Source organism: Phycodurus eques, chromosome 5, assembly GCF_024500275.1.
Source record: "Phycodurus eques isolate BA_2022a chromosome 5, UOR_Pequ_1.1, whole genome shotgun sequence".
NCBI lineage: Eukaryota > Metazoa > Chordata > Actinopteri > Syngnathiformes > Syngnathidae > Phycodurus > Phycodurus eques.
Window position 1 is genome coordinate 11,378,317 of NC_084529.1, and position 20,769 is coordinate 11,399,085.

The window sequence follows — 20,769 nt, forward strand, 5'->3', positions numbered from 1 at the left end:
AAGGAGGGGGAGACAGCCCTTTACCTGTTGATCAAATACATTCATTCCTATGTGCTCAGTGTCTGTCGTCAGCTACTTGCTGAATAACGTGTGCCGCTAGGGTTAATAAACTATTAACTTTCCATGTGTCTGTTATGTTGGGAGACCCAGACACAACAACTCAGAGCAAGGCGCTGACGTATTAAATGACCCATTCTGCCGTCAAGCGAGTTCCTTAGCGAATGTAATTAACTTTACCTTAAGTGTCTCTGTTGTGTGGTGCATGGGAGACTGTCAATAGGCAGGCACAAACATTTTACTCTCTTAATGCTTGGGTCCAATGTTGCAGTGTTGTTCTAGCATTGCAAAAATGATGCGCTTTGAATTGTTCTATGAGTTCACTTAGAAATACATAGAAATTGATAAATAGCTTACGGTGGACAATAAAAACTGAGTCCTTGTGCGTAGGCGTTAACAAAGGCACAATTTTTTCATTTTGTTGGTGGGACTGTCAATGTTTATATGTTGTATATTACCTGCTGGAAAGCTTGGTTGAGCTGTCCCTGCTGAAGGAGCTGCAGGATGTTTGCTTGCTGAGTCTGGTAGTCGAGATGTGCTGTAGGGACGGGGGTACCTGCTGCAGATCTCATTGCCTGCATAATGCTTGAGGTCACCACTGCCTGCTGCTCCTTCATTGCCAGGCTAACCTCGCCTTTGACAATGCGCTGTACATGACTTAGAATTGACTCCTGCAAACTGAACGAGAAAAGAACAGTTGATGGGTGGGATCCATATCACAGCATGTATAAACTTTATTGTACTAAATGGACAACAGTAGATTTTGTTTGCTTGGAAAACTAATACTATAAAATGAGTTTAAATTCCCTTGCCATCGTGATTTTTGTTTAATTACTGGCCAGAAATCATTAAAAGAGGGGAACAAAAACAAGACAGACATCAAAAGTCTCCTATAAAAATACTATCACAAAAAACAATGCACAATGTAATTAATAGGTGGCTGAGTTATCCATTTTGTGTATGATATGACCGTGATGGAAATGTATATCACAGAAATTGGGTAAATAATGTCATCAGCATAACTATGTTTGCATGGACAAATACATGTTGTTCATTCAACACAAGGTTTATACAGTGGTACCCCTATTAACGAACACCTCAATGTTTGAAGTATTGCATTTACGAGACATAGACAAAACAAAAATATTGCCCTATGGTCGAACCCTATCGCAGTGGGAGGACGTTGTTCTCATCCCTTTTGTGCCGGACAGTGCAGGGCCTTTTGTGCCGCTCCAGCGTTGCAGGTCGGTCGCTACTTTGCTGAGTGTGTCAATGTGTGTGCCTTTTCTGTGTTTTTCGCCTTTATTTTCACATTTTGCTAGCTCAATACGGGTCCAAGAAAAGCAACGGACAAGTGTGCCAAGCGGGGAGGGACTCACTCAGAACTAAAAAGACTTATTTGTGAGGATATATCAACGTTGCACCCACTGCAAAGCTTGCTCGTAAATACAGTATGGAAGAAACAAGTCCACAATTGTCATTATTGTGGAAAAAGGATGTTTTTGTTGCTGCTGACATGGCCAAGGGCGTGAGGTATCAGCAAAAAGACAGAGAAACCTCTTGACCAAGTTAAAAAGCTGTTGCTCGTTTGGATGAATAAAAAAACAGCTCGCGGGTGACTAGCATTTCCGAGACCATCATTTGTGAGAAGGCGACCACTTTTTGTCAAGAGAAGAAGCTGCAAGCCAAGAAGTCAAGGTAAAGTGAATTTACAGTTGTTTATTCTTCATAATTGTAGCAACCTGGTTGTTAAAGTTGAGTTTTATGATTTTCAACTGGCTGTGAATGCACCAGAGGGACTCATGACTAGGGCTGAACAATTTATCATTTTCAGATCGAAATCGTGATTTCATACAACACTGTCGTGATAGCCAAAGTTGCGTTTCTATTTTTTTTCTTTCCAGCAGTAGCACTCCCGACTGACGCAGTATTTGTGTGCCACCTATAGTATCCCACCAAGCTCACCAATCAGAAGTGGCATGCTAATCGTAGACAAGTCACACAAACCAATCAGCTCCGCGTCCACCAATCCTCTAAGTAACTAATCCTCCTCTAAGTAACTAATCCATAAGGATTAGTTACTTAGAGGAGAGGATACTTTTTTGCTTTTTTTTACTACTTACTTTTTTCCTTTTTTTTTTAAGGAACAATGTCCTGGATCAGACCAAGATAAATTTTGTCTCTCACGATGGCACTACGTCACGTTATGAACAAAAAAACGGCTGCATCTTGTCAAATAAAGCACTGTTAGAGGAGGTGAGACCATGGAAATGTGAGAATGAAAACGTGTCAACGATGTTCCGAGATATAAATGTTACCATGGTGGCAACAACAATGATTGCAGCAATGTTTTGTGTTAAAAAAAAGAACAAAAAAGAGGGAAAGCAGTGTGTGGTGTCGTCCCTGGGTGCTTCGAAAAGGATGATAATGTTCATGTACTTTTTAATAATGTTAGCAAGCAGGCAACATAACTTTATGTGGCTCGCTACTGCTAGCACTAACTTTTGTACGTAAACATGCCTGTGCTCTGCCTATTCATGCTCTATAAAGTTTCTGTAAACATTGGTTTAAGCGTGCGAATAAATGTTGACAACAGCGAGCAGGGGAGGCGATATGTTGTAAGACGCAATCTTATTGGTCAACTTCAAGGTACAATGTCAGAGGGTTATCATTTGTATGTCACAATTTACAATTAATGTACATTAGTACAAAAGTTTGAACATTTTTGGTCCAAAATAAATATTTTTACATACAGCATTACAATTACATATTTAAATATGTATGACATCAAGCGCTCAAATTAATGTGGTAGTTATTGCTTTATTGAACCAATTTAAAAAACTTCAAAAAGGACTTTCTGACAGTCTTTTGTGTCCTCGCATTATTAGACAAATACAAGCTTTAAGTTAAAAGCGACCTGCTGCAATATGATAATTAATTAATTAATAATTGATTGATATCTTCAAAGTAACCCTCCGAACCATGTTTGTAACATAGACATATAAAGATAGGTGCAAAGTTACAAAGCCCAGACTCCTTTAAAGAAAATTGTATAGGAAAACAAATTATCATTAAAATAAATTGCAAGAATTTCAGTAGTAATAATGTATCCATGTTCTGTTTGGGCCAATGATTTTATATAAAAATAAATAAATTGGTTTGTTTTCTGAGTAAATACTAAGTGTGTCCCGATCTGATCTTTGAGATCTGAAATCGGTCTGATGTCAGCAAAAAAAAAAACAAGTATCAAATTGGACTGGATCTAAAATCTCAGATTTTACCACTCTTATACAAGCAGTCCATTCCATGCTCCGCTTATCCAGCAGCGCTCGGACGGCAAACAGAGCCCACATGATTCACAACAACAGGTTGCTAAGGTGCTAAAATAGTAGCAAGGAGTAAAAGGGAATGTTGCTTGCTTAAAGTCGTTGAAGTTGAACTTTACTGTAAAACAAAAATCACTTAAGAATTACACCTATTGAATATTAAAATACGTCACAGCCTTCGTTTTGTTCTTCGTTTTTGTTAAGAAAAATCGCTAGCTCAAAGCTAAGACACAATGAATGAAAAAAAAAACATTGACAAGCTAAAGAAAATTAGCATCGAACTCACGGCACATATCTCAAAACAATGAATATTGTATAAAAACACACAAACAGGCAATATAAAAATAATCTCTGTCATATAATCTTCAAACTGTGAAAAATGAGTTATAATAATATTCGATTGTGACTTCGACTTTCTTTTTTACAGCAAGTGTGTATCTGATTGGGTGTACCACACTGCCCCTCAGAGGTCAAGACGTACACAGCAGGAACAGCAATTGTCAATAAAACTAAACCCCAGTTGCAGCAAGAGGTTCAAAACTGTATTGCCGCACGAGGAGAAAGCAAATGATGATCCCAAATCCAGACAGTAAACAAAAATATAATAACCTGAATTGAACTTTCTTATTTTGCACTTCCAAAGTATAATTTGTATGTATTTATATTTATTTTTCATGGTTTTCTAATTTATTTTTTTAACCTGTTCAAATGTAGAATATGCTTTTGTTTAAGTCAAGCAGCGGTTATGTTGCAATTTATATATATATTTGCAATTGGTTTTATTGAAGTTATTTTCAGAATTTCCCAATATAATTTTTTTAATTCAATTATAGTAAATTCTTATTTTTAAATTTACTTTATGTAACCCATTGGTTAATAATAAATGGGTCAGTTTTTCTCATACCAACTGTTGCTGATTATGGTTATATCACTTCACCAAGCCTTTTCTAACATTCCATACAACAAAATAAGTATGTATGATTATTGCTGATAATGGATCGGACCGATATCGTATCTGACAAAATTCAAGGCTGCAATATTGGTATCGGATCGGAAGTGAAAAAGTTGGCTTGGGACATCCTTAGTAAAGTTAATGACACCTGGGGAAATGTGTGCAGGTGCTTTGAGTTTAGTAGATGATTAGTGTGTGAGACTCAGTTTAAAACATTTATGGCCTGCAAAATTTGGGCTGATTTGTTCACAACATTCAAATTTTTAGAATTCCTGATTTCGTGGGTTTTAAGACCTGGAAGCCCAAATTATGTAAAAATAAACAAATAAATACTTGAAATTGTTTAAATTGGGGGCCCTGAATCTATAATCTATGAACGTTTAACTTTTTGAATGGAATTATGGAAATAAACTTTTCCATGATATTCACATTTTTTGAAAAGGGTCTGTACAACAAAATCAAAGGAATTGACCTTGCCAGTCCAATACTTTCAGAGGGGAATGACTATGTTAATCATATGGTAGTGGTAATGCTAAAAAAATAAGTGGTTTTCCCAGGGGAAGAGGGTTAGGACCTCTCACTGTAAGAGTTGGCTGCTGGCCCCCCTGAGTCAAACAAACGATTAAATAAAAGTCAAGCCTTTGTTTTTTAAATTAATTGACCTGTTTTGTCTGACCACTGCTTGTTGCAGACAAACGTCTTTTTTCACAGTTAAATATTTAGCAAACATCATATCTCGAGTCACAGTCAATGTTTACTTCATACGAAACTATGGTATGACATGGTCATGCTGTACCACCTCAAAAAAAGGGTGCGACAAAATATGTGTTGGTGCGACCAACTGAAAAACTTGATCACAAAGGTTTTATGAATGCATAAGTTAGTGTAGATCCCTGTAATCGTTTTTAATGTTTTGATGGTATGATGTAATTTTCTGTCATTTTTGTAAATTTTACTGTACATGGTGAATATTGCACTGGAGCCTGATTTGAAGAAAATTGTGCATCGAATTCAAATTGCAATAGCTCCCAGAAAAATGTGATTTTTTTTTCCCTGAAGTCATTCAGCCCTGACACTGTTTGGGTGCATTTCAGCAGGGGGGCCGCATTTGAATGAGGAGGACAGTTCCGCTTGTTGTTGTTAACTTGGTTAATAAAGAGATTTTTGATCGATCACCCCTTGTCATGTTTGATATCAAGAACTGTATAGCTCTGCGTTCAAACTTTACAAATTTAATAAAACAAGGACTTTTGTAGAGGCTGGAACAAATTCATGTTCACATTATTGTGAGGAAATTATGTTCAATATACAAACTTTTAAATTTACAAACCCCGTTCAAGGACCAATTAAGTTATTAAATCAAGGTTGCAGTGCAAAGATGGGGATATTTAGCACTTTTCAGGTTATAGTACCTCAGCTTGAGAAACAAAGAGGCTCACGCCGTGACTGATGATGGATTACTTGGACACTTACTTTCCCACCATCATCTGAATCTGATGTTGGATCTCAGCCCGGATGTTAGATGTCATGCTATTGGCCAGCTGATCAGTGGAGCTTTGGAAGCCGTCCATCATTTGTTGCAGTTGGTCAATCATGGGGTCTCGGGTTTCCTGCTCTCTCTGTTTCCTGCTTTTGGCATGGGCCTCGAGCTGCTGTATGTCTACAGAGAAAGATCAACAACTCCAATCTCATCCTCACACAAGCAAATGCAAAAACATACAATGCCTAAATAACATAAGATAACTAATACAAGTATGAGATAGTGGTAATGCCAAGTAGATGGAGAAAATTCCGGATTTATCTTTGTAATAAAATTTTATCTATCGCCACAAAGTCTCATACATTGATGCCTTTAGGCACAGCAGAAGCAAAACATGGAGACAATCTTATACACCACGCAACATGAATTCATACCTGACCAAAGAAAATAAAAAATAAAAACCCACATCTCTGGAAACCTAAATAAGTTTTTTCTCTAACCTTTATGCTCTGGCATTTCTTTACACTACCCTTACTTGTTCCATGCTTTCAGTGGTTGAAAACCTGATTCTCATGGATGGAATACATTTTAAAAGTATTATTTATTTATTTTAGATCTGGCAGAGTTTACAGGAGTAAGATGTTTTTTAAATGTATGTAAAGAACAAAGGGAAGTTCTCAATCATACTTTCACTAGAGTTGTCCTTAGACAATTCTTTAAAATTCCAACCGCTTTTGATGGACACATACCACTGTTGAGGCAAGTAGAAATCCTATGCTCAGCCCCAAGAATAAGTGTTTGACCACTGAAGCAGTGTTGTGGTTTAGAAAAAAATAAATAAACTGCAACAATGGTCACTGTGTCAGGGATTGACTGGGGCCTTTAAGTTGCGACCAAAGTCGGGATCAGGTGCTACAGCCACAGGCATCAAAGAGTTTCCGAGCACTGCCCAAGTCCCTTTACACATCAAACACCAAAATGCTCAATAAAATGGTCAATATAATGTGTAAAACTGCATTTCACCTCAGGGCACAAATAAAGAGGTCTCTTGATTGAACAGGAAAGAAAGTAACCACCCAATAAATAAATAAATAAAATCCATGCAGGACAAAACAGTCCTTGGCTCAAACAGAGTACTGAGCAACTGATGTTACAGCTGAACTTAAAGTTATAGTTAAGTTTACATGCTAGATTGTAAACTGTCAATTTTGTTAAGGGTTATCCATTAAATTTTGTAACTCTCCATTTATGGCCAACAAACCGCACTTCTTCCTCTGTACACAGTAGAGCAACTTTAATGAAGTTTTAAACAAGTTGCTGGTGTGAAAAAGCACAACCACAGAAGAATTTTTCTGTCCTGCTCGCTGTTAGGTCAAGCAGAATGGAGGATATGTATCCTTTTATGCCGGAACAGTTTTACTGTGTCAGAGCGGAGTTTTTAAGCTTCTGCGGTGATTTCTTAGTATTATAATTGATGTTTACTGATAATCACAACCACAGAACTACTGGACACCATTTCAACACTGCAGTTAATTCATTGAAAAACCTGTCCCTGCGCTTTTTCCAAGTAATGATTACTTTTGATAGATACAAGTGTAGCGTATATGGGTTGAAATGAAAATGTAATTAATTTGGGAAAAGATACGAAGGAAGGTAAACGCCTGCATTCACTTCCAGGTTAGTCCGATTTACACTTTATCGTTAAAATCAAACTAATTTGTCTCATAAAAAGTGACGTGGGCCCCCTTTACATGTATAAAATTTAGGGAAAGTGACGAGAAACCTTTTTATCAGTCTCGTAATCTGAAGGTTGCTACATTTTATAAAATACGAGTCCTAGACAACTGAGGTTCATTGTTAAACTCAACCCACACAAAACACAGCAAAGAGTGGATTTTTATAGAATATTTGACATCTACAAGGGATCTAGCGGGAAACACACAAAGGGGTCTAACTAAAGAAAGAAAATAACACTAATAATGATAAAGAGAAGAAACTAGGCAGACAAAAACGGAAATATAACTGTGTGTTGGACTAAAGTTGAAAACGTGAGGGTTTAACGCGTCCATTCCGGACGGGAGAGAGAGAGGACAAAGTTAGGATTTTGTGTGAAGCTAGTAATTTCACCGAAATTATTAGGCACTAATATTGTACAGTCTCGCAAACTTGCAGTGTCTACTCACGAACGTAGATCAGCTGGTCTCTGGGAGTGGTCTCTCTGGGCACGTCTCAAAAGGGGAGGAGGTAGGTTTGGTTAAAGAAAAAGATGCACAAAAATGAAACAAAAACAAAAGAGGCAGAAGAAGAAAAAATGTTGTTCGTCACAGCTCTTTGGGAGAATATGACCGTCTCTCTTCCTGCCATTTGAGGGGCTCGCTAGCAATTTCAGAGTGATCACGCTTGGCTAGAAGCGTAACTGGTACTTTAGTAGCAGCTGCTCTGATCGCCTAGCGGTGGCCCACGGATAGGCTGAGAAGCAGAGTCTCCATCCCCAAGGCCCGCGGTTACCGAGCCGCGTGCCCAACAAAGAAAGGAGAGGGGGGAGGCGTGGCCGAGGCCAGCCCGTGGCTGGCAAGGTTAGCCAGCCAGGACACCAAGAGGAAAACAAACAGCCAGAGATCGACAAGAAGCCGGGAGTCAAGAGTTAATTACCCCAGGGGCGTGTCGAAGACGACCCAGGACCAGACAAGACCACACCCATCAGCCTGAATCTAGTCTCCAATTTTGACCCATAAAATGGGTTTAAAAACATATATTCATATAAAATACTCTCAACTTTGCACTCTTTCCTCACAGGTCAAGCCTATAGCCTATAGAGTGACTGTTCAAACTTTAGTCTTGGGAAATCAACTGCTTATGGTTCCATTCATATTTCATGCTGCTTGGAGTCAAATCAAGGCACACAGTTCTCAAAATCTCGCACCTATGTTTGTAAAGTTGGCACACTGACACAGACATCAAGGCATACATTTGGAATAATTCGGCAGAGTTCGTAATATATCAAAACACAAATTTTCCTTTGTTTAAAACATCAAATGTGAGGTCACGGTTCGGCTTTGGAGTTCCGTTTAACGCCGGCAGGTGTCGCCTTGTCCCAGCAATAGTTCCTATTCAAAGACAGATGGTCCGGTGACAACATTTGGGGGCCTTCGATGCTTGGAAGTTCAGATTTCTAGGGTAAATGTTAATTAGTTTAGGGTCCGCTAGGCGTCGTTTTGTGGCGGTCTCACAGTAGGGCCGCTTGGAAGAATGCAGTTTATCAAGGTGGGGGGGAGATTCTGGCAACTGGGTCAGAGTCACTACACAGGGTTCCATTCCATACTTTTTGCAGACCCTAATATACCAACTTTCAAATTCAAATTGTGACATTTCAGTAAATAGATGTGGATCACTCTGATTCTTTATATGTCATTACGTAGCCAAATATTCCATTAAGCCCTGATAATTATACAACTCGAAGGACATTAACCCGCTTATACCATGGTCACTTGCCATCAAAAATAATTAATGAAACTATCAATTCGTAATTTCATACATGTTGTAGTCAAGATAGAAAATTTTACTAAAACAATTTATTTTCCCTTGCAACGCCTGACGGCTTGACTATGAAGAGTCATTCCAATCCCATATCTATCGAGGGCAATGTAAACGCGATTCAGTAATCGAGCAAATTTCTTGTTTGACATTGTTAAATGACGACCACAGGTATGACGTTAAAATCTGTTTTTATTGTTATACATATATGCGGTATATTTATGTGATGGTTGACGCAAGCTCTCAGGCTGGCAATGCTATACTCTGTTTCGGTCTTTGTTGACTGGACGGCGGCATGAAATAGTTGCAGGGTATCATTCAAAACATCAACGGTGAAGTGTTCCGGTCGTACTTTTTTGTGTTTTTGTGCCAGGAAGTGTCTCAGCCTTTTAACCGCCTATTTCGTCGTTTTCTTCACATTCATTTCATCCTTCCCATCTGCGAGTTGATTTAAATCTTCCGGAGTTAACTCTTTGTGCCGCTTTTGTCTCTCCTTTTTTCCTTCAATTCCTCAGCAGCATCCCAGTCATCAAAGGCGTTGTAATCACCAAATAAACTAAATGATTAAATGAAACTCCGTCCTCAGAGTACTTTATGTTTATTTATCAGAAAATCTGACCATGTCAGGTTGCTATGTTTGCTTGTATAATTTAATGGCTTGGGGTCCTGCGGATTAATTTGGAACAATGCAATGATTTTTTGACAGGAACTACTTGAAACATTAGAAGGGTGTGAGCCAATCAGAATCGAGTATTCACCGATCCATGTTATAATACTGTGTACTCTCACACAAGCGCCTAAAAAGAAAAAAACTGATCTATACTTTTTTTCTTTATATTCATGATTTTTTGTTTTAGAAAATATAGCTTTTGTAACATTCTTGGAAACATACATACAATAGTTTCCCTTTTCCATACTTTTCCAGAAATTTATGAAATCAAGTTTCACATTTTTCCATACTTGCATAGGAACCTTGCATACCGGTCACAAATTTTAATGTCAAACAGGACACAAAATCGTCTCCAAACCACACAAGCAGTTTCAAAATGAATGCCATTCCAAGGCATTATTCCTTCATTTAAAATGAGCTCAACCTATGCTGTTAAATGAAATCGTCACATGGCTCATTGTACATCAAAGTTTCCAGACAATCACAATGGACTTACATTCTTGTGTTCCTTGCTTGAAACTGTCATTAATTTGCTGAAACATGGACTGGCAGCCTCTCTCAAAAACAGGCAGCACAATGCTCTGGAAGGCATCTTTATAGGCAGCCTGGATAGGACCTTGCATTGCCTCTGCTGCGGCTCGGCCAATTGCGTCTGTTGTGTTCTAACAATAAGGAAACAGCTAACGTAAGCAAATATCTAAATGGAGAATTTACATGGAAATACAGGTCCTAGACCATGCAGATTCGAAAAAAGTCATAAGGAGTGGTGGTGAATGCTAGACACCAACCTTGGATTTGACAACCTTGCTGACATTGTCCTTTAGGGTGACCTCTACAGAGGTCATCTTAGAAGATATAGTGTTGCTCAGCTGAGATGTCACTGGCTCCAGACACTTCGAAATAGCTAAAAAGGAAAACAACAACATATTGGCCTGATCAAAGCTCAAGTACACCTTAGTGCTAAGGTTTCCCTACAAAGCACACCTTGAATAGTAGTTATCCATGTATTGAAGCTAAGATATACGTTTGGATTTGGGGTATTAAATTTAGGGGGTGGGGGGGATAACGAATAATAACAACCGATAATTGGAGGTGCGAGAAGAAGAAAATACTTGAGATGCAAATGAAAAATATATATACGAAAACTACCTTTTACAGCTAAATAAAATTGTTACATCCCAACCATCTCCTTAGAAGAGCTGTCATATCTACACACAAGATCATTTGTCAAGGGTAAATTTCTATATTAAACACAGTTTCGTTTTGTTTTTTTATGCATTTGTGCCCATCAATTGTTTGACTTTCGCCTTACTTGGCGGAACAGTTTTCTTCATCTCCTCTCGAATTACTTTGTCCATCCTGTTTGTCAGGGAATTGCAAGAGTGTGTGGCTCAGCTGCTGGCTGAGTTCTTCCTGATGGTGCTGCTGATTTCGAGTCTCTGCCAGAACCTGCTCTAGTCTGCAATCTGAGGTCACAGAAAGTTAAAGTTCACAAGAAGATAGTGTTGTAGATGTGCCATAATTAAGACTAGTTAGGTACAATAATTTCAGCTTGTTTGGTAGAGGTAGGTTCGAAATACAGATCATTAAGAGGAAATTTTACAGAGAGACAACTTATCATACTTCACACAAAATATAATCAACTAATGCCTCACAGCATGCCATGTTCCAGATTCAAATCCCTGCTGGTTTACATTTTCGCCTATGGTCACGTGTAGTCCGTCATTTTCCTACAGTGCAAACGGTGCATATTGCGTTACTTTGTGTAAATCCAGTGATTTTGTGAGATGAGTGATTACACAAATATTACTAGACAAAGTAAACTGGGAAAGGATCCAGTCTCTCACTAGAGCTGAAGGATACGTTCTTGCTCCTGATGAATGGTCAGTGCACGCTCTACTTGGGCCATTATGGAGCTCTGCATGGCTTCAATTTGTCCACGTAGCTCAGTTAACTCTCTCTGTTGGCCTCTGAGAAACATCAACAACTCTTGCTGCAGATCTGTATTCATCTGCAAAGGGCATGAACAAAATGAATGAGATGGACAAAATTACTATTAAAAAAAAAATCTAAATTGCTATAAATAACCTGGAAAAGAATGCCATGGTTTAGGAATGGCTTTTCCTGGCTTCGTTAACCTCACAAATTGAGTACACTATTAGAAACACTGACAGGTTTGTCACGAGACAGGAACAATAGAAGTCTATGACTGTTCATGCACACTTTTACTTTTTTGAATACTTTACCTGACCAGAGTCCAATTGTCTCAACTGAGGGGATTCACTAATGAGAAAAATGGAGGAACACAGGTGATTGAAGTTTGCTAATTCGGTAACAATTTCAAAAGTTCTACATTGACATGAAACAACAACATACCTCCCATCTTTCTTGGTCTTTCTCTTAAGCTTTGGCGAGCATCTGGGTGAGGTCTTCCAGTCTTTAACTGGTAGCCTGTGAGTGGGGCGAGTGCCACAATTTGCAGATGATGATGTTGAACCAGCCACCTCATCCTCAGGGTCACTAAATTAAAACAGTCAGAAGAAAATAAACTTTTCCTTGTGTATCTGAATAAACAAGTGCATATGTGTTACCTCTGCTCAGCACCAGGGTCCTGACTGTCATTCTGTGAAATGTGATAGGTTCGACATGCATAGGGTGAACCCAGGAGTCTGTCGTTTGACTCATCCCTTGAGCTGTGACACATAGGGCGTATGGGTCATGAAAATCCACACCAGTCAGTTACATATTCACTTTTTTTTTTGTTCCATGCAAAACTAAATGCAAATACACACATTGTGCCACACAGATACGCTTTTTAGATACAGCCGGTAGAGGATTAGCATTGCCATATTGCGGTGAAAAGCTGAAGTACGTTTTCTGGTGGCGAATATTAATTTCTCTACAGTAAAAAGATTCTTGGTTTTTGCAATATATACATGCCAAACTAAATACTAGGAAAGTTTATAGATTTGTATAGGTTTTCAAATAAGCATTTGGATTATTTATTGACTGGACTATGACATGACACCTCTCTATTTCTGAATAGTACATGGAGTCACAAATCAAACCTGATCCACTACTCATTTGTGCACGTCCTCACAAATAGTAAGTGGGGATATACACACCAAGTTCAAGCACTACTATTCATATACCACCCAATCACAACAGAAGTTGATTCAAGAATACTCAAGCAGACCTGAGACTCAATGTGGGGTGGCCGTCTGCCTCGAACGGTTGGGTTGGAGAACAGAAAAAGAGAGAGACAAATAGATGGAGAGTGAGAGCGACAGAAAGACAGAAAGAGCGAGAGCGAGACCTATACCATTATCTTCGTCTAGGTCTTCCTGGGTGCTCCAGAGACATTCCCAAGCCAGCCGGGAGACAGTTTCTCCAGCCTGTCCTGGGTTGTCCCCGGGGCCTCCTCCTGGTAAGACATGCTCAGAACACCTCACCAGGGAGTATGGTTGGGCATCGAGAATCAAGAACCGATTGGAATCGGGACTAACGCTACGGTTCTCCCGTATTCGTTAAAATTAAAACATTTTGGTTCCCAGTTTGGATGCCTACAGTCCACTCATCCCGAAGAAGTGGCGAAAACCAACGACGAAGAACCCGCACAAAGATGTGCTTGTACAAACAAAAACGAACAAAAGTGGGTCTTAACTTTGTGCAAAACTTAAGATAATAAGATTATATTGTGCAAAGGAGGCTTTCACGATGTGTAGCGTGTGACGCGCTCCGAGCCTCAGCCTACACCGCGCGGAGCTTCAGTGAAGTCAAGTCTCAGTCAACTGGGTGAGTGAAACAATAAAATACCTCTATACCAATATTGAGACAGCTAACAAGGTAAACGGTTGGTTGCACTTTTGCACTGATGGTTTTTAGCATTTATTTTAGTCTTCAAACCAACGTAAGCGCCGATGACAGGGGAAAACAAAAAAGCTTAACATTGAGCTAAAACTTCACCGTAGCAACTTTACATCACAATGAATTGGGACAAAATTCACAAACGTCTCACAGTATCACAAACACTAACATTGTGCCTCATCGGTGAAAATATGGAAAGGGATCAGTGTTTTATAGGATTTGGTTCCATCCATTAAAAAAAACAAAAAATTATATCACCAGCCCCGTGTGAAGTTAGTTTTCGTGTCAAAATGCTGAGTTCCGATGCGTACCCTTCAAAATAAAAGGCTCCAAGCCTAAAACACGAAGTCAAGTTAAAACTTGCACATATAAACCATTTGACGTGATGAAACAGTCCCAAATAACTATTTTAACAATGCTATGTTTAACTTTTAGCTGAAACATTACTTAATGGATATTAAGTCAATTGGGTTATTTCCACACACATTGCCTTTTAGTTCATAGGTTTCATATTGACACTGGTTATAAAGAACCCCGAGTCAAATGTTCATTTTAGTCTATGCTGCGGGCTGCTAAGAAAATGGATGTTCATAATTTGGACACCCTTTATTTAAACCATGCAAACTTCTTTGACCAGCCCCCAAAAAGAATCGGAATCAAGAATACTTTGGAACCGGAATCGAAATAAGGAACCAGAATCGGAACCGAAATCGCTCAAATTCAAACGATGCCCAACCCTACCTATCAGAGAGGCATCCGAACCAGAAGCCCGAGCCACCTCATCTGGCTTCTCTCTATGCGAAGGCGCAGCGGTCCGACTCAAACCCTCCAGGATGGCAGAGCTTCTCACCCTATCTCCAAGAAAGAGCCCAGACACCCTGCAGAGCAAACTCATTTCGGCCACTTGTATCCACAATCTTGTTCTTTCAGTCACAACCCACAGCTCGTGATCAGAGGTGTGGGTAGGAAAATAGATCTATCAGTAAATTGAGAGTTTCACGGCAAGCCTTCTTAACATTTAATAGCTAGACTGGATATGCGGGGAAGATATCTGTAATTCTATTTTGCCTAGTCAAAAACAACATTAGCGACATCAGAAACTTTGATACTTCCTATCCACAATTAACATTTTTTAGTCCGCAACGTCATTTCCTAGGGACAAATGATGTCACTTTTGCCATTCATGTATGTATATGGGGTTCGTCATTACAGATATCTACAATTCAATTCCGGATATCCGCTATGTGAATTTCGGATATCTGCAAGGGAATTGTCGATACAGTCCCCTCCCAAAGAATTGGAACGACAAGGTCAATTCCTTTGTTTTTGCTGTATACTGAAGACATTTGGGTTTTCAATTCCAGCTTTTATTTCATGGTATTTACATCTACATGTGTTAAACAACTCAGGACAGCACTTGTTTGAAGCCACTCACTTTTCAAGTGAGCAAAGGTATTGGAACATGTGACTGATAGGTGTTTCTCGTTGCTCAGGTGTTGGCCTTTAGACTGATTGCTTAAACAGATTGGGCTTTCACCTGTGAAAACTGCATTTGCTGTTAAGCAAACATGAAGACCAGAGACCTGTCTATGGGAGAAAGGAAACCCATTTTGAAGCTGAAAGAAAAGGGAAAATCGATTCGAGCTATTGCACAAGCATTGGGCATCGCCAATACAACAATTTGGAATGTCCTGGAAAAGAATAAGTACTGGTAGGATGAGCAACAAACATCGAAGCTCATCTGTGAAACATGGTTGAGGTAATATCATGGCTTGGGCTTGCATGACTGTTTCTAGAACAGGCTCACTAGTCTTTATTGATGATATAACTCATGATGGTAGCAGCAGAATGACTTCTGAAGTCGACAAAACCATTTTGTCTGGCAATTTATAGAAACATGGATCCAAACTAACTGGGAGAAGCTTCATCATGCAACAAGACAATGACCCAAAACACATTGCCAACACAACAAAAAAGTGAAAGGTCAGACTGGCCAAGTCAATCACTGGACCTTAACCCAATAGAGCATGCATTTTACCTCCTAAAGAGGAGACTGAAGGGAGAAACCCCCCAAAACAAACAGAACTGAAAGAGGCTGCAGTGAAGGTCTGGTAAAGAATTTCAAGTGAAGAATGCAACAGTCTGGTGAAGTCAATGGGTCACAGGTTTGATGCAGTTATTGCAAGTCACAGTTATGCCACCAAATATTAAATGTTATTCACCAAGTTAATTTAATGTCTGTTCCCATACTTTTGCTCACTTTAAAAGTGGGAGGCTTCAAACAAAAGGTGATCTGTACTGAGCTGTTTACCACATGATACCATGAAATAAAAGCTGGAATTCTGAACTTTTGTCTCATGTTCATCTTTTGATTTGAAACCCAAATGTCTTCAGTATACAACAAATACAAAGGAATTGACCCTGCCGTTGTAATACTTTTGGAGGGGACTATCTTCAACCCCAGTTGCTAAACCATCATGAGATATCTACAATTTCAGCTCAAGATATCTCGAATTCAGCTCAATTCAAGATATCTACATGTTCCTTTTCAGATATCCTAAATTAAGGAAACTGAAACTGGAATTATGACTAGTCAAAATAAAATAGTAGATACAGTATCTCAAACTGGAGTTACAGATATCTACAATCTAATTCCAGATATCATTAATGCACAAGCGGATATCCAGAAATGAATTGTGGATATCTGAAATGACAAATCCCATACACATGAATGGCAAAAATTTGTTCTAGGAGAAATAGCATTCCAGACAGCTGTAATTTTGTTTTGACTCGGCAAAACTAAATTACTGATACAGTGCCGTGAGAAAGTATCGGCCACCTTCTCAAATTCTTATATTTTTGCAGTTTCCCCTCTTTAATGTTTAAGATCATCAAACAAATGACAAATATAACCCAAGAGAACTTAAAATGCTGTTTTTAAATGGTGATTGTTGACAACTCAAGAGTGGAAGAGAGTGCAGTCCCTCTTGAGAAGACTAGTACCGGAGCCCAAACTGTGTGTCGAGATGAGTCCAACTACATCCAATCGGAATTTCTCAACCTCGCACACCAGCTCAGGCTTGTTGTCTACCAGAGAGGTGATGTTCCATGTCTCTACAGCCTGCCTTCAGCTGAGACCCAACTCTTTACGCACGCGACCCCCTTGGCCCCTCCCACAGGCGGTGAGATCATGGGAAGGGGGACCCACGATGCCTTTCCAGGCTCCCTTTCCATTGGTGCAGGCCCGGCCAACAGGCACTCGCCATCGAGCCCCACCTCCGGGCCTTGCTTCAGAGGGGGTCCCTGGCGAGGGAAAACGAGGTCCAAATATTTTTCTCATCATTAGGGGTCTTTGAGCCATGCTTTGTCTGGTCCCTCACTGAGGACCTGTTTGCAATGAGGGAACCTGCAGGGGCATAAAGCCCCAGACAACTTAGCTCCTAAGATCATGAGGACACACAAACCCCTCCACCACAATAAAGTGATGCCAATATGATTCTTGCAGTTTGCAGGTTTCAGGGTACCATATTGACTTACAGGGTAAAATAAATAAATAAATAAATAAATAAATAAGCACTTGTGCAGACCATCACCAAAATGGATTCAAATATAATTGGTTGCTGCAATGTCATTGGCTGTTCTTTCATGCACTATTCCTTTACAAGGTTTTGTGGACATTGGTTTTCCATTTGTGTGAACCTATTCATATTGACTGTTGTTTAAAAATGGTAATTATTCTATTAAAAACAATGCTACTTACGACCAAAGACTTTTGCACAATACTGTATCTTGAACATTGTTATTACCAGTCTCCAAGACTATTGTCTCTATTCCTGGTTTCCCTGGTGATGTCGGGAGCAGCTGGCCATGAGGTGTGACTAATGCTCTTCTCTGTAGACCCTCCTGCTAACCCAGGGTTTTCCTGTGATGAAGCAGTCTCCAAGAGAGATGGTGTTTGGTTAAGTCTGGGTTCTAACTCTAGAGACCCTCCAGCAGGCCCATCTACACATCCAAGCTCAAGGTGCAACAGGCTGTTAAAAAAAAAAAAAAAAAAAAAAAACAGGTAAGTCTGGCAACAAGAATATGAATACTTTTTTTGCTCTTACAATTGTGCCACTGAGACCTAGAGTGGGATAATGCAATTTTTGTCATTTTGCAGAAGAGTTTAATTTTAATGGCTGCAATAAAATCAGAAGGAATCATATCTTTGTGATTTATATGACATTGCTTACTTCTGGATACTTTTTATTTTACAGAATTTCTTTTCTGATTTTAGTTTATTCCAAAAATCTGTCAAGTCTGTCAATATTTCATGAATGATATACAGTCCCCTCCAAAAGTATTGTAACGAGAAGGTCAATTCCTTTGTTTTTGTTTGTATATTGAAAGAAAATTGGGTTTCAGATCAAAAGATGAATATGAGAAAAGTTCAGAATTACAGCTTTTATTTCATGGTATTTACATCTAGATGTGTTCAACAACTTAGGACAGGGCCCACCTTTTGTTTGAAGCCACCCACTTTTCAAGTCAGCAAAAGTATTAGAACATGTGACTGATGAGTCTTTCTAGTTGCTCAGGTGTTGCCTTTTAGATTGATTGCTTAATCATTAGATAGTGCTTTTGGCTTTGAGTTTCACCTGAGAAAACTGCATTGCTGGTCAGCAAACGAAGACCAGAGATAAGCAAACCATTTTCAAGCCGAGAGAAGAGGGAAAATCGATCACGGCTATTGCACAAACATTGGGCATCGCCAATACAACAACTTGGAATGTCCTGAAAAAGAAAAACGACTGGTAGACTGAGCAACAGACATCGAACAGGACGGCCAAGGGTATCAACAGCAGTTGATAACAGAAACATTGTGAGAGCTGTGAAGAAACACCCAAAGACAATAGTCAGTGACATCATTGCCAACCTCCACAGGGCAGGGGTGAAGGTATCACAATACACTCTTCAAAGAAGACTTCAAGAGAAGAAACAAAGGCCATAGCACAAGATGCAAACCACTCATCAGCAAAAAGAATTGGAAGGCCAGATTGGATTTTGCAAGGAAGTACAGAGATGAGCCACAAAAGTTTTGGAACAAAGTTTTGTGGATTGATGAGACCAAGATTAACTTCTACCAAAGGCCAAAGTACAGAGAAAGAAAGGAACTGTTTATGATCCAAAATACACAAGCTCATCTGTGAAGCACATTGGAGGTAATGTCATGGCTTGGGCTTGCAAGGCTGCTTCTGGAACAGGCTCAAAAGTCTTTATTTATGATGTAACTCATGATGGTACCAGCAGAATTAATTCTGAAGTCTACAACACCATTTTGTCTGGCAATTTACAGAAAAATGTATCCAAACTAATTGGGAGAAGCTTGCAAGCATGCACTTTACCTCCTGAAGAGGAGCCTGAAGGGGGAAACCCCCAGAAACAACAAGAATGCAACAGTCTGGTGAAATAAATGGGTTGCAGGCTTGATGCAGTTATTGCAAGTAAGGGTTACGCCACCAAATATTAAATGTTATACACTAAGTTAATTTAATAATATTTGTTCCAATACTTTTGCATACTTGAAAAGTGGGTGGCTTCAAACAAACGTTGCTCTGTCTTGAGTTGCTTAACATCTAGATGTAAAATACCATGAAATAAAAGCTGGAATTCCGAAATTTTGCCGCAAATTCATATTTTGATCTGAAACCCAAATGTCTTCAGTATACAACAAAACCAAAGGAATTAACCTTTCCGTTCCAATACCTTTGGAGGAGACTGCATAACATTCAATTATACTACCATGCAGATGCACTGACACCCAACCAAAAGCACAATAGTTACATACTTTCTGAGTCTTCTATCAATCGCTGAACCTCACTGACTGGGGGATGTTTTTGCAGAAGGAACTGGTTTAATGGGTGCGACAATCTTGGACATGGAAATTGGCCCAGTTGTTGTACTGATGAATCAGGAACAGTGGTGAGTGCAATAATGGACTGCATACATGTCAACATTTAAACCAACGCCTTACGACCAGTATTGATCAAAATATGCATTTACACTATTCATTTCTGGACAAACTTAAAAATGACAAAACTGGAGTTACCCCATTCTAGTCCTCGGTGGCTCACTTAAACATTATCGGAGACCCTTGTTGAATACCTGTTAGTTTTTACTTTAATATTGCAATGTCAACCAAACTAAACTTAAATTGCAATTTTACCTCTCTAATTTAATTTCATAAATCTACTACTACTGCAATTTCCTTTCAGGAACTGCATATATTTTACTAGTTCATTGTGTTACCTGTTGCTGTTGGCTGAGCGTGGTGAAGTGAGCAAGTGAAGGGCAGAGGCAGCAGAGGCCATACTATCAGTTTGAAAAGCAGACAGAGGTAAGGAGTCCAAGGTGGACACATGACCACGCTGAAGCTGCAGGGTCTGAGATGCAATCTCTGGAATATCCTGTGACATGACTGTTGAGGCTGAGGAGATAACATCAGGGGAGCGAGCCCTAGTTGGAGAGGCAAGGGGTTGAATGAGTGGCGAACCAAGAACCTGAGGGTTGTCAAGCACAATTGGAGTGCTGGGGGATGCCGGGGCCTGGAGAGAGAGTAAAAGTGTAAGAGATATTGGGTATTGGGTATACTGGAAGTCTTAAGGGTTAAGTGTGGCTGTCAGAAGGTGTGTCAGGTCATACCCCTATTGTCTCCAGTCCAGGCAGGACAGTGGAAGCAGATCTGGGACTGCTAGTGGAAGCAGGAAGTGACAAACTATTATCGGCCCGGTTGGGACTCTGACTAATGTCATCAGAAGTTCTGTGAAAACAAGGACATACCAATGTTCCTCTGTATTTTAACTGCATGCGTACATCGGAAGGATGTTGAAAAAGCTCTCTTTTC

General features: G+C 39.5%; 1 protein-coding gene across 1 annotated transcript in view; it reads right to left on the reverse strand.

Moving 5' to 3' along the window:
* The window catches only part of edc4 (enhancer of mRNA decapping 4), an 80,663-nt gene that overhangs the window by 12,303 nt on the left and 47,591 nt on the right, over nucleotides 1–20,769 (reverse strand). Inside the window, 15 exon segments of the mRNA XM_061677481.1 lie at nucleotides 516–735; nucleotides 5,809–5,995; nucleotides 10,516–10,681; nucleotides 10,808–10,923; nucleotides 11,332–11,398; nucleotides 11,400–11,485; nucleotides 11,883–12,030; nucleotides 12,266–12,302; nucleotides 12,396–12,539; nucleotides 12,611–12,712; nucleotides 13,216–13,240; nucleotides 14,628–14,764; nucleotides 17,693–17,917; nucleotides 20,175–20,470; nucleotides 20,568–20,685. Coding sequence (XP_061533465.1) covers nucleotides 516–735; nucleotides 5,809–5,995; nucleotides 10,516–10,681; nucleotides 10,808–10,923; nucleotides 11,332–11,398; nucleotides 11,400–11,485; nucleotides 11,883–12,030; nucleotides 12,266–12,302; nucleotides 12,396–12,539; nucleotides 12,611–12,712; nucleotides 13,216–13,240; nucleotides 14,628–14,764; nucleotides 17,693–17,917; nucleotides 20,175–20,470; nucleotides 20,568–20,685 — 2,074 coding nt within the window.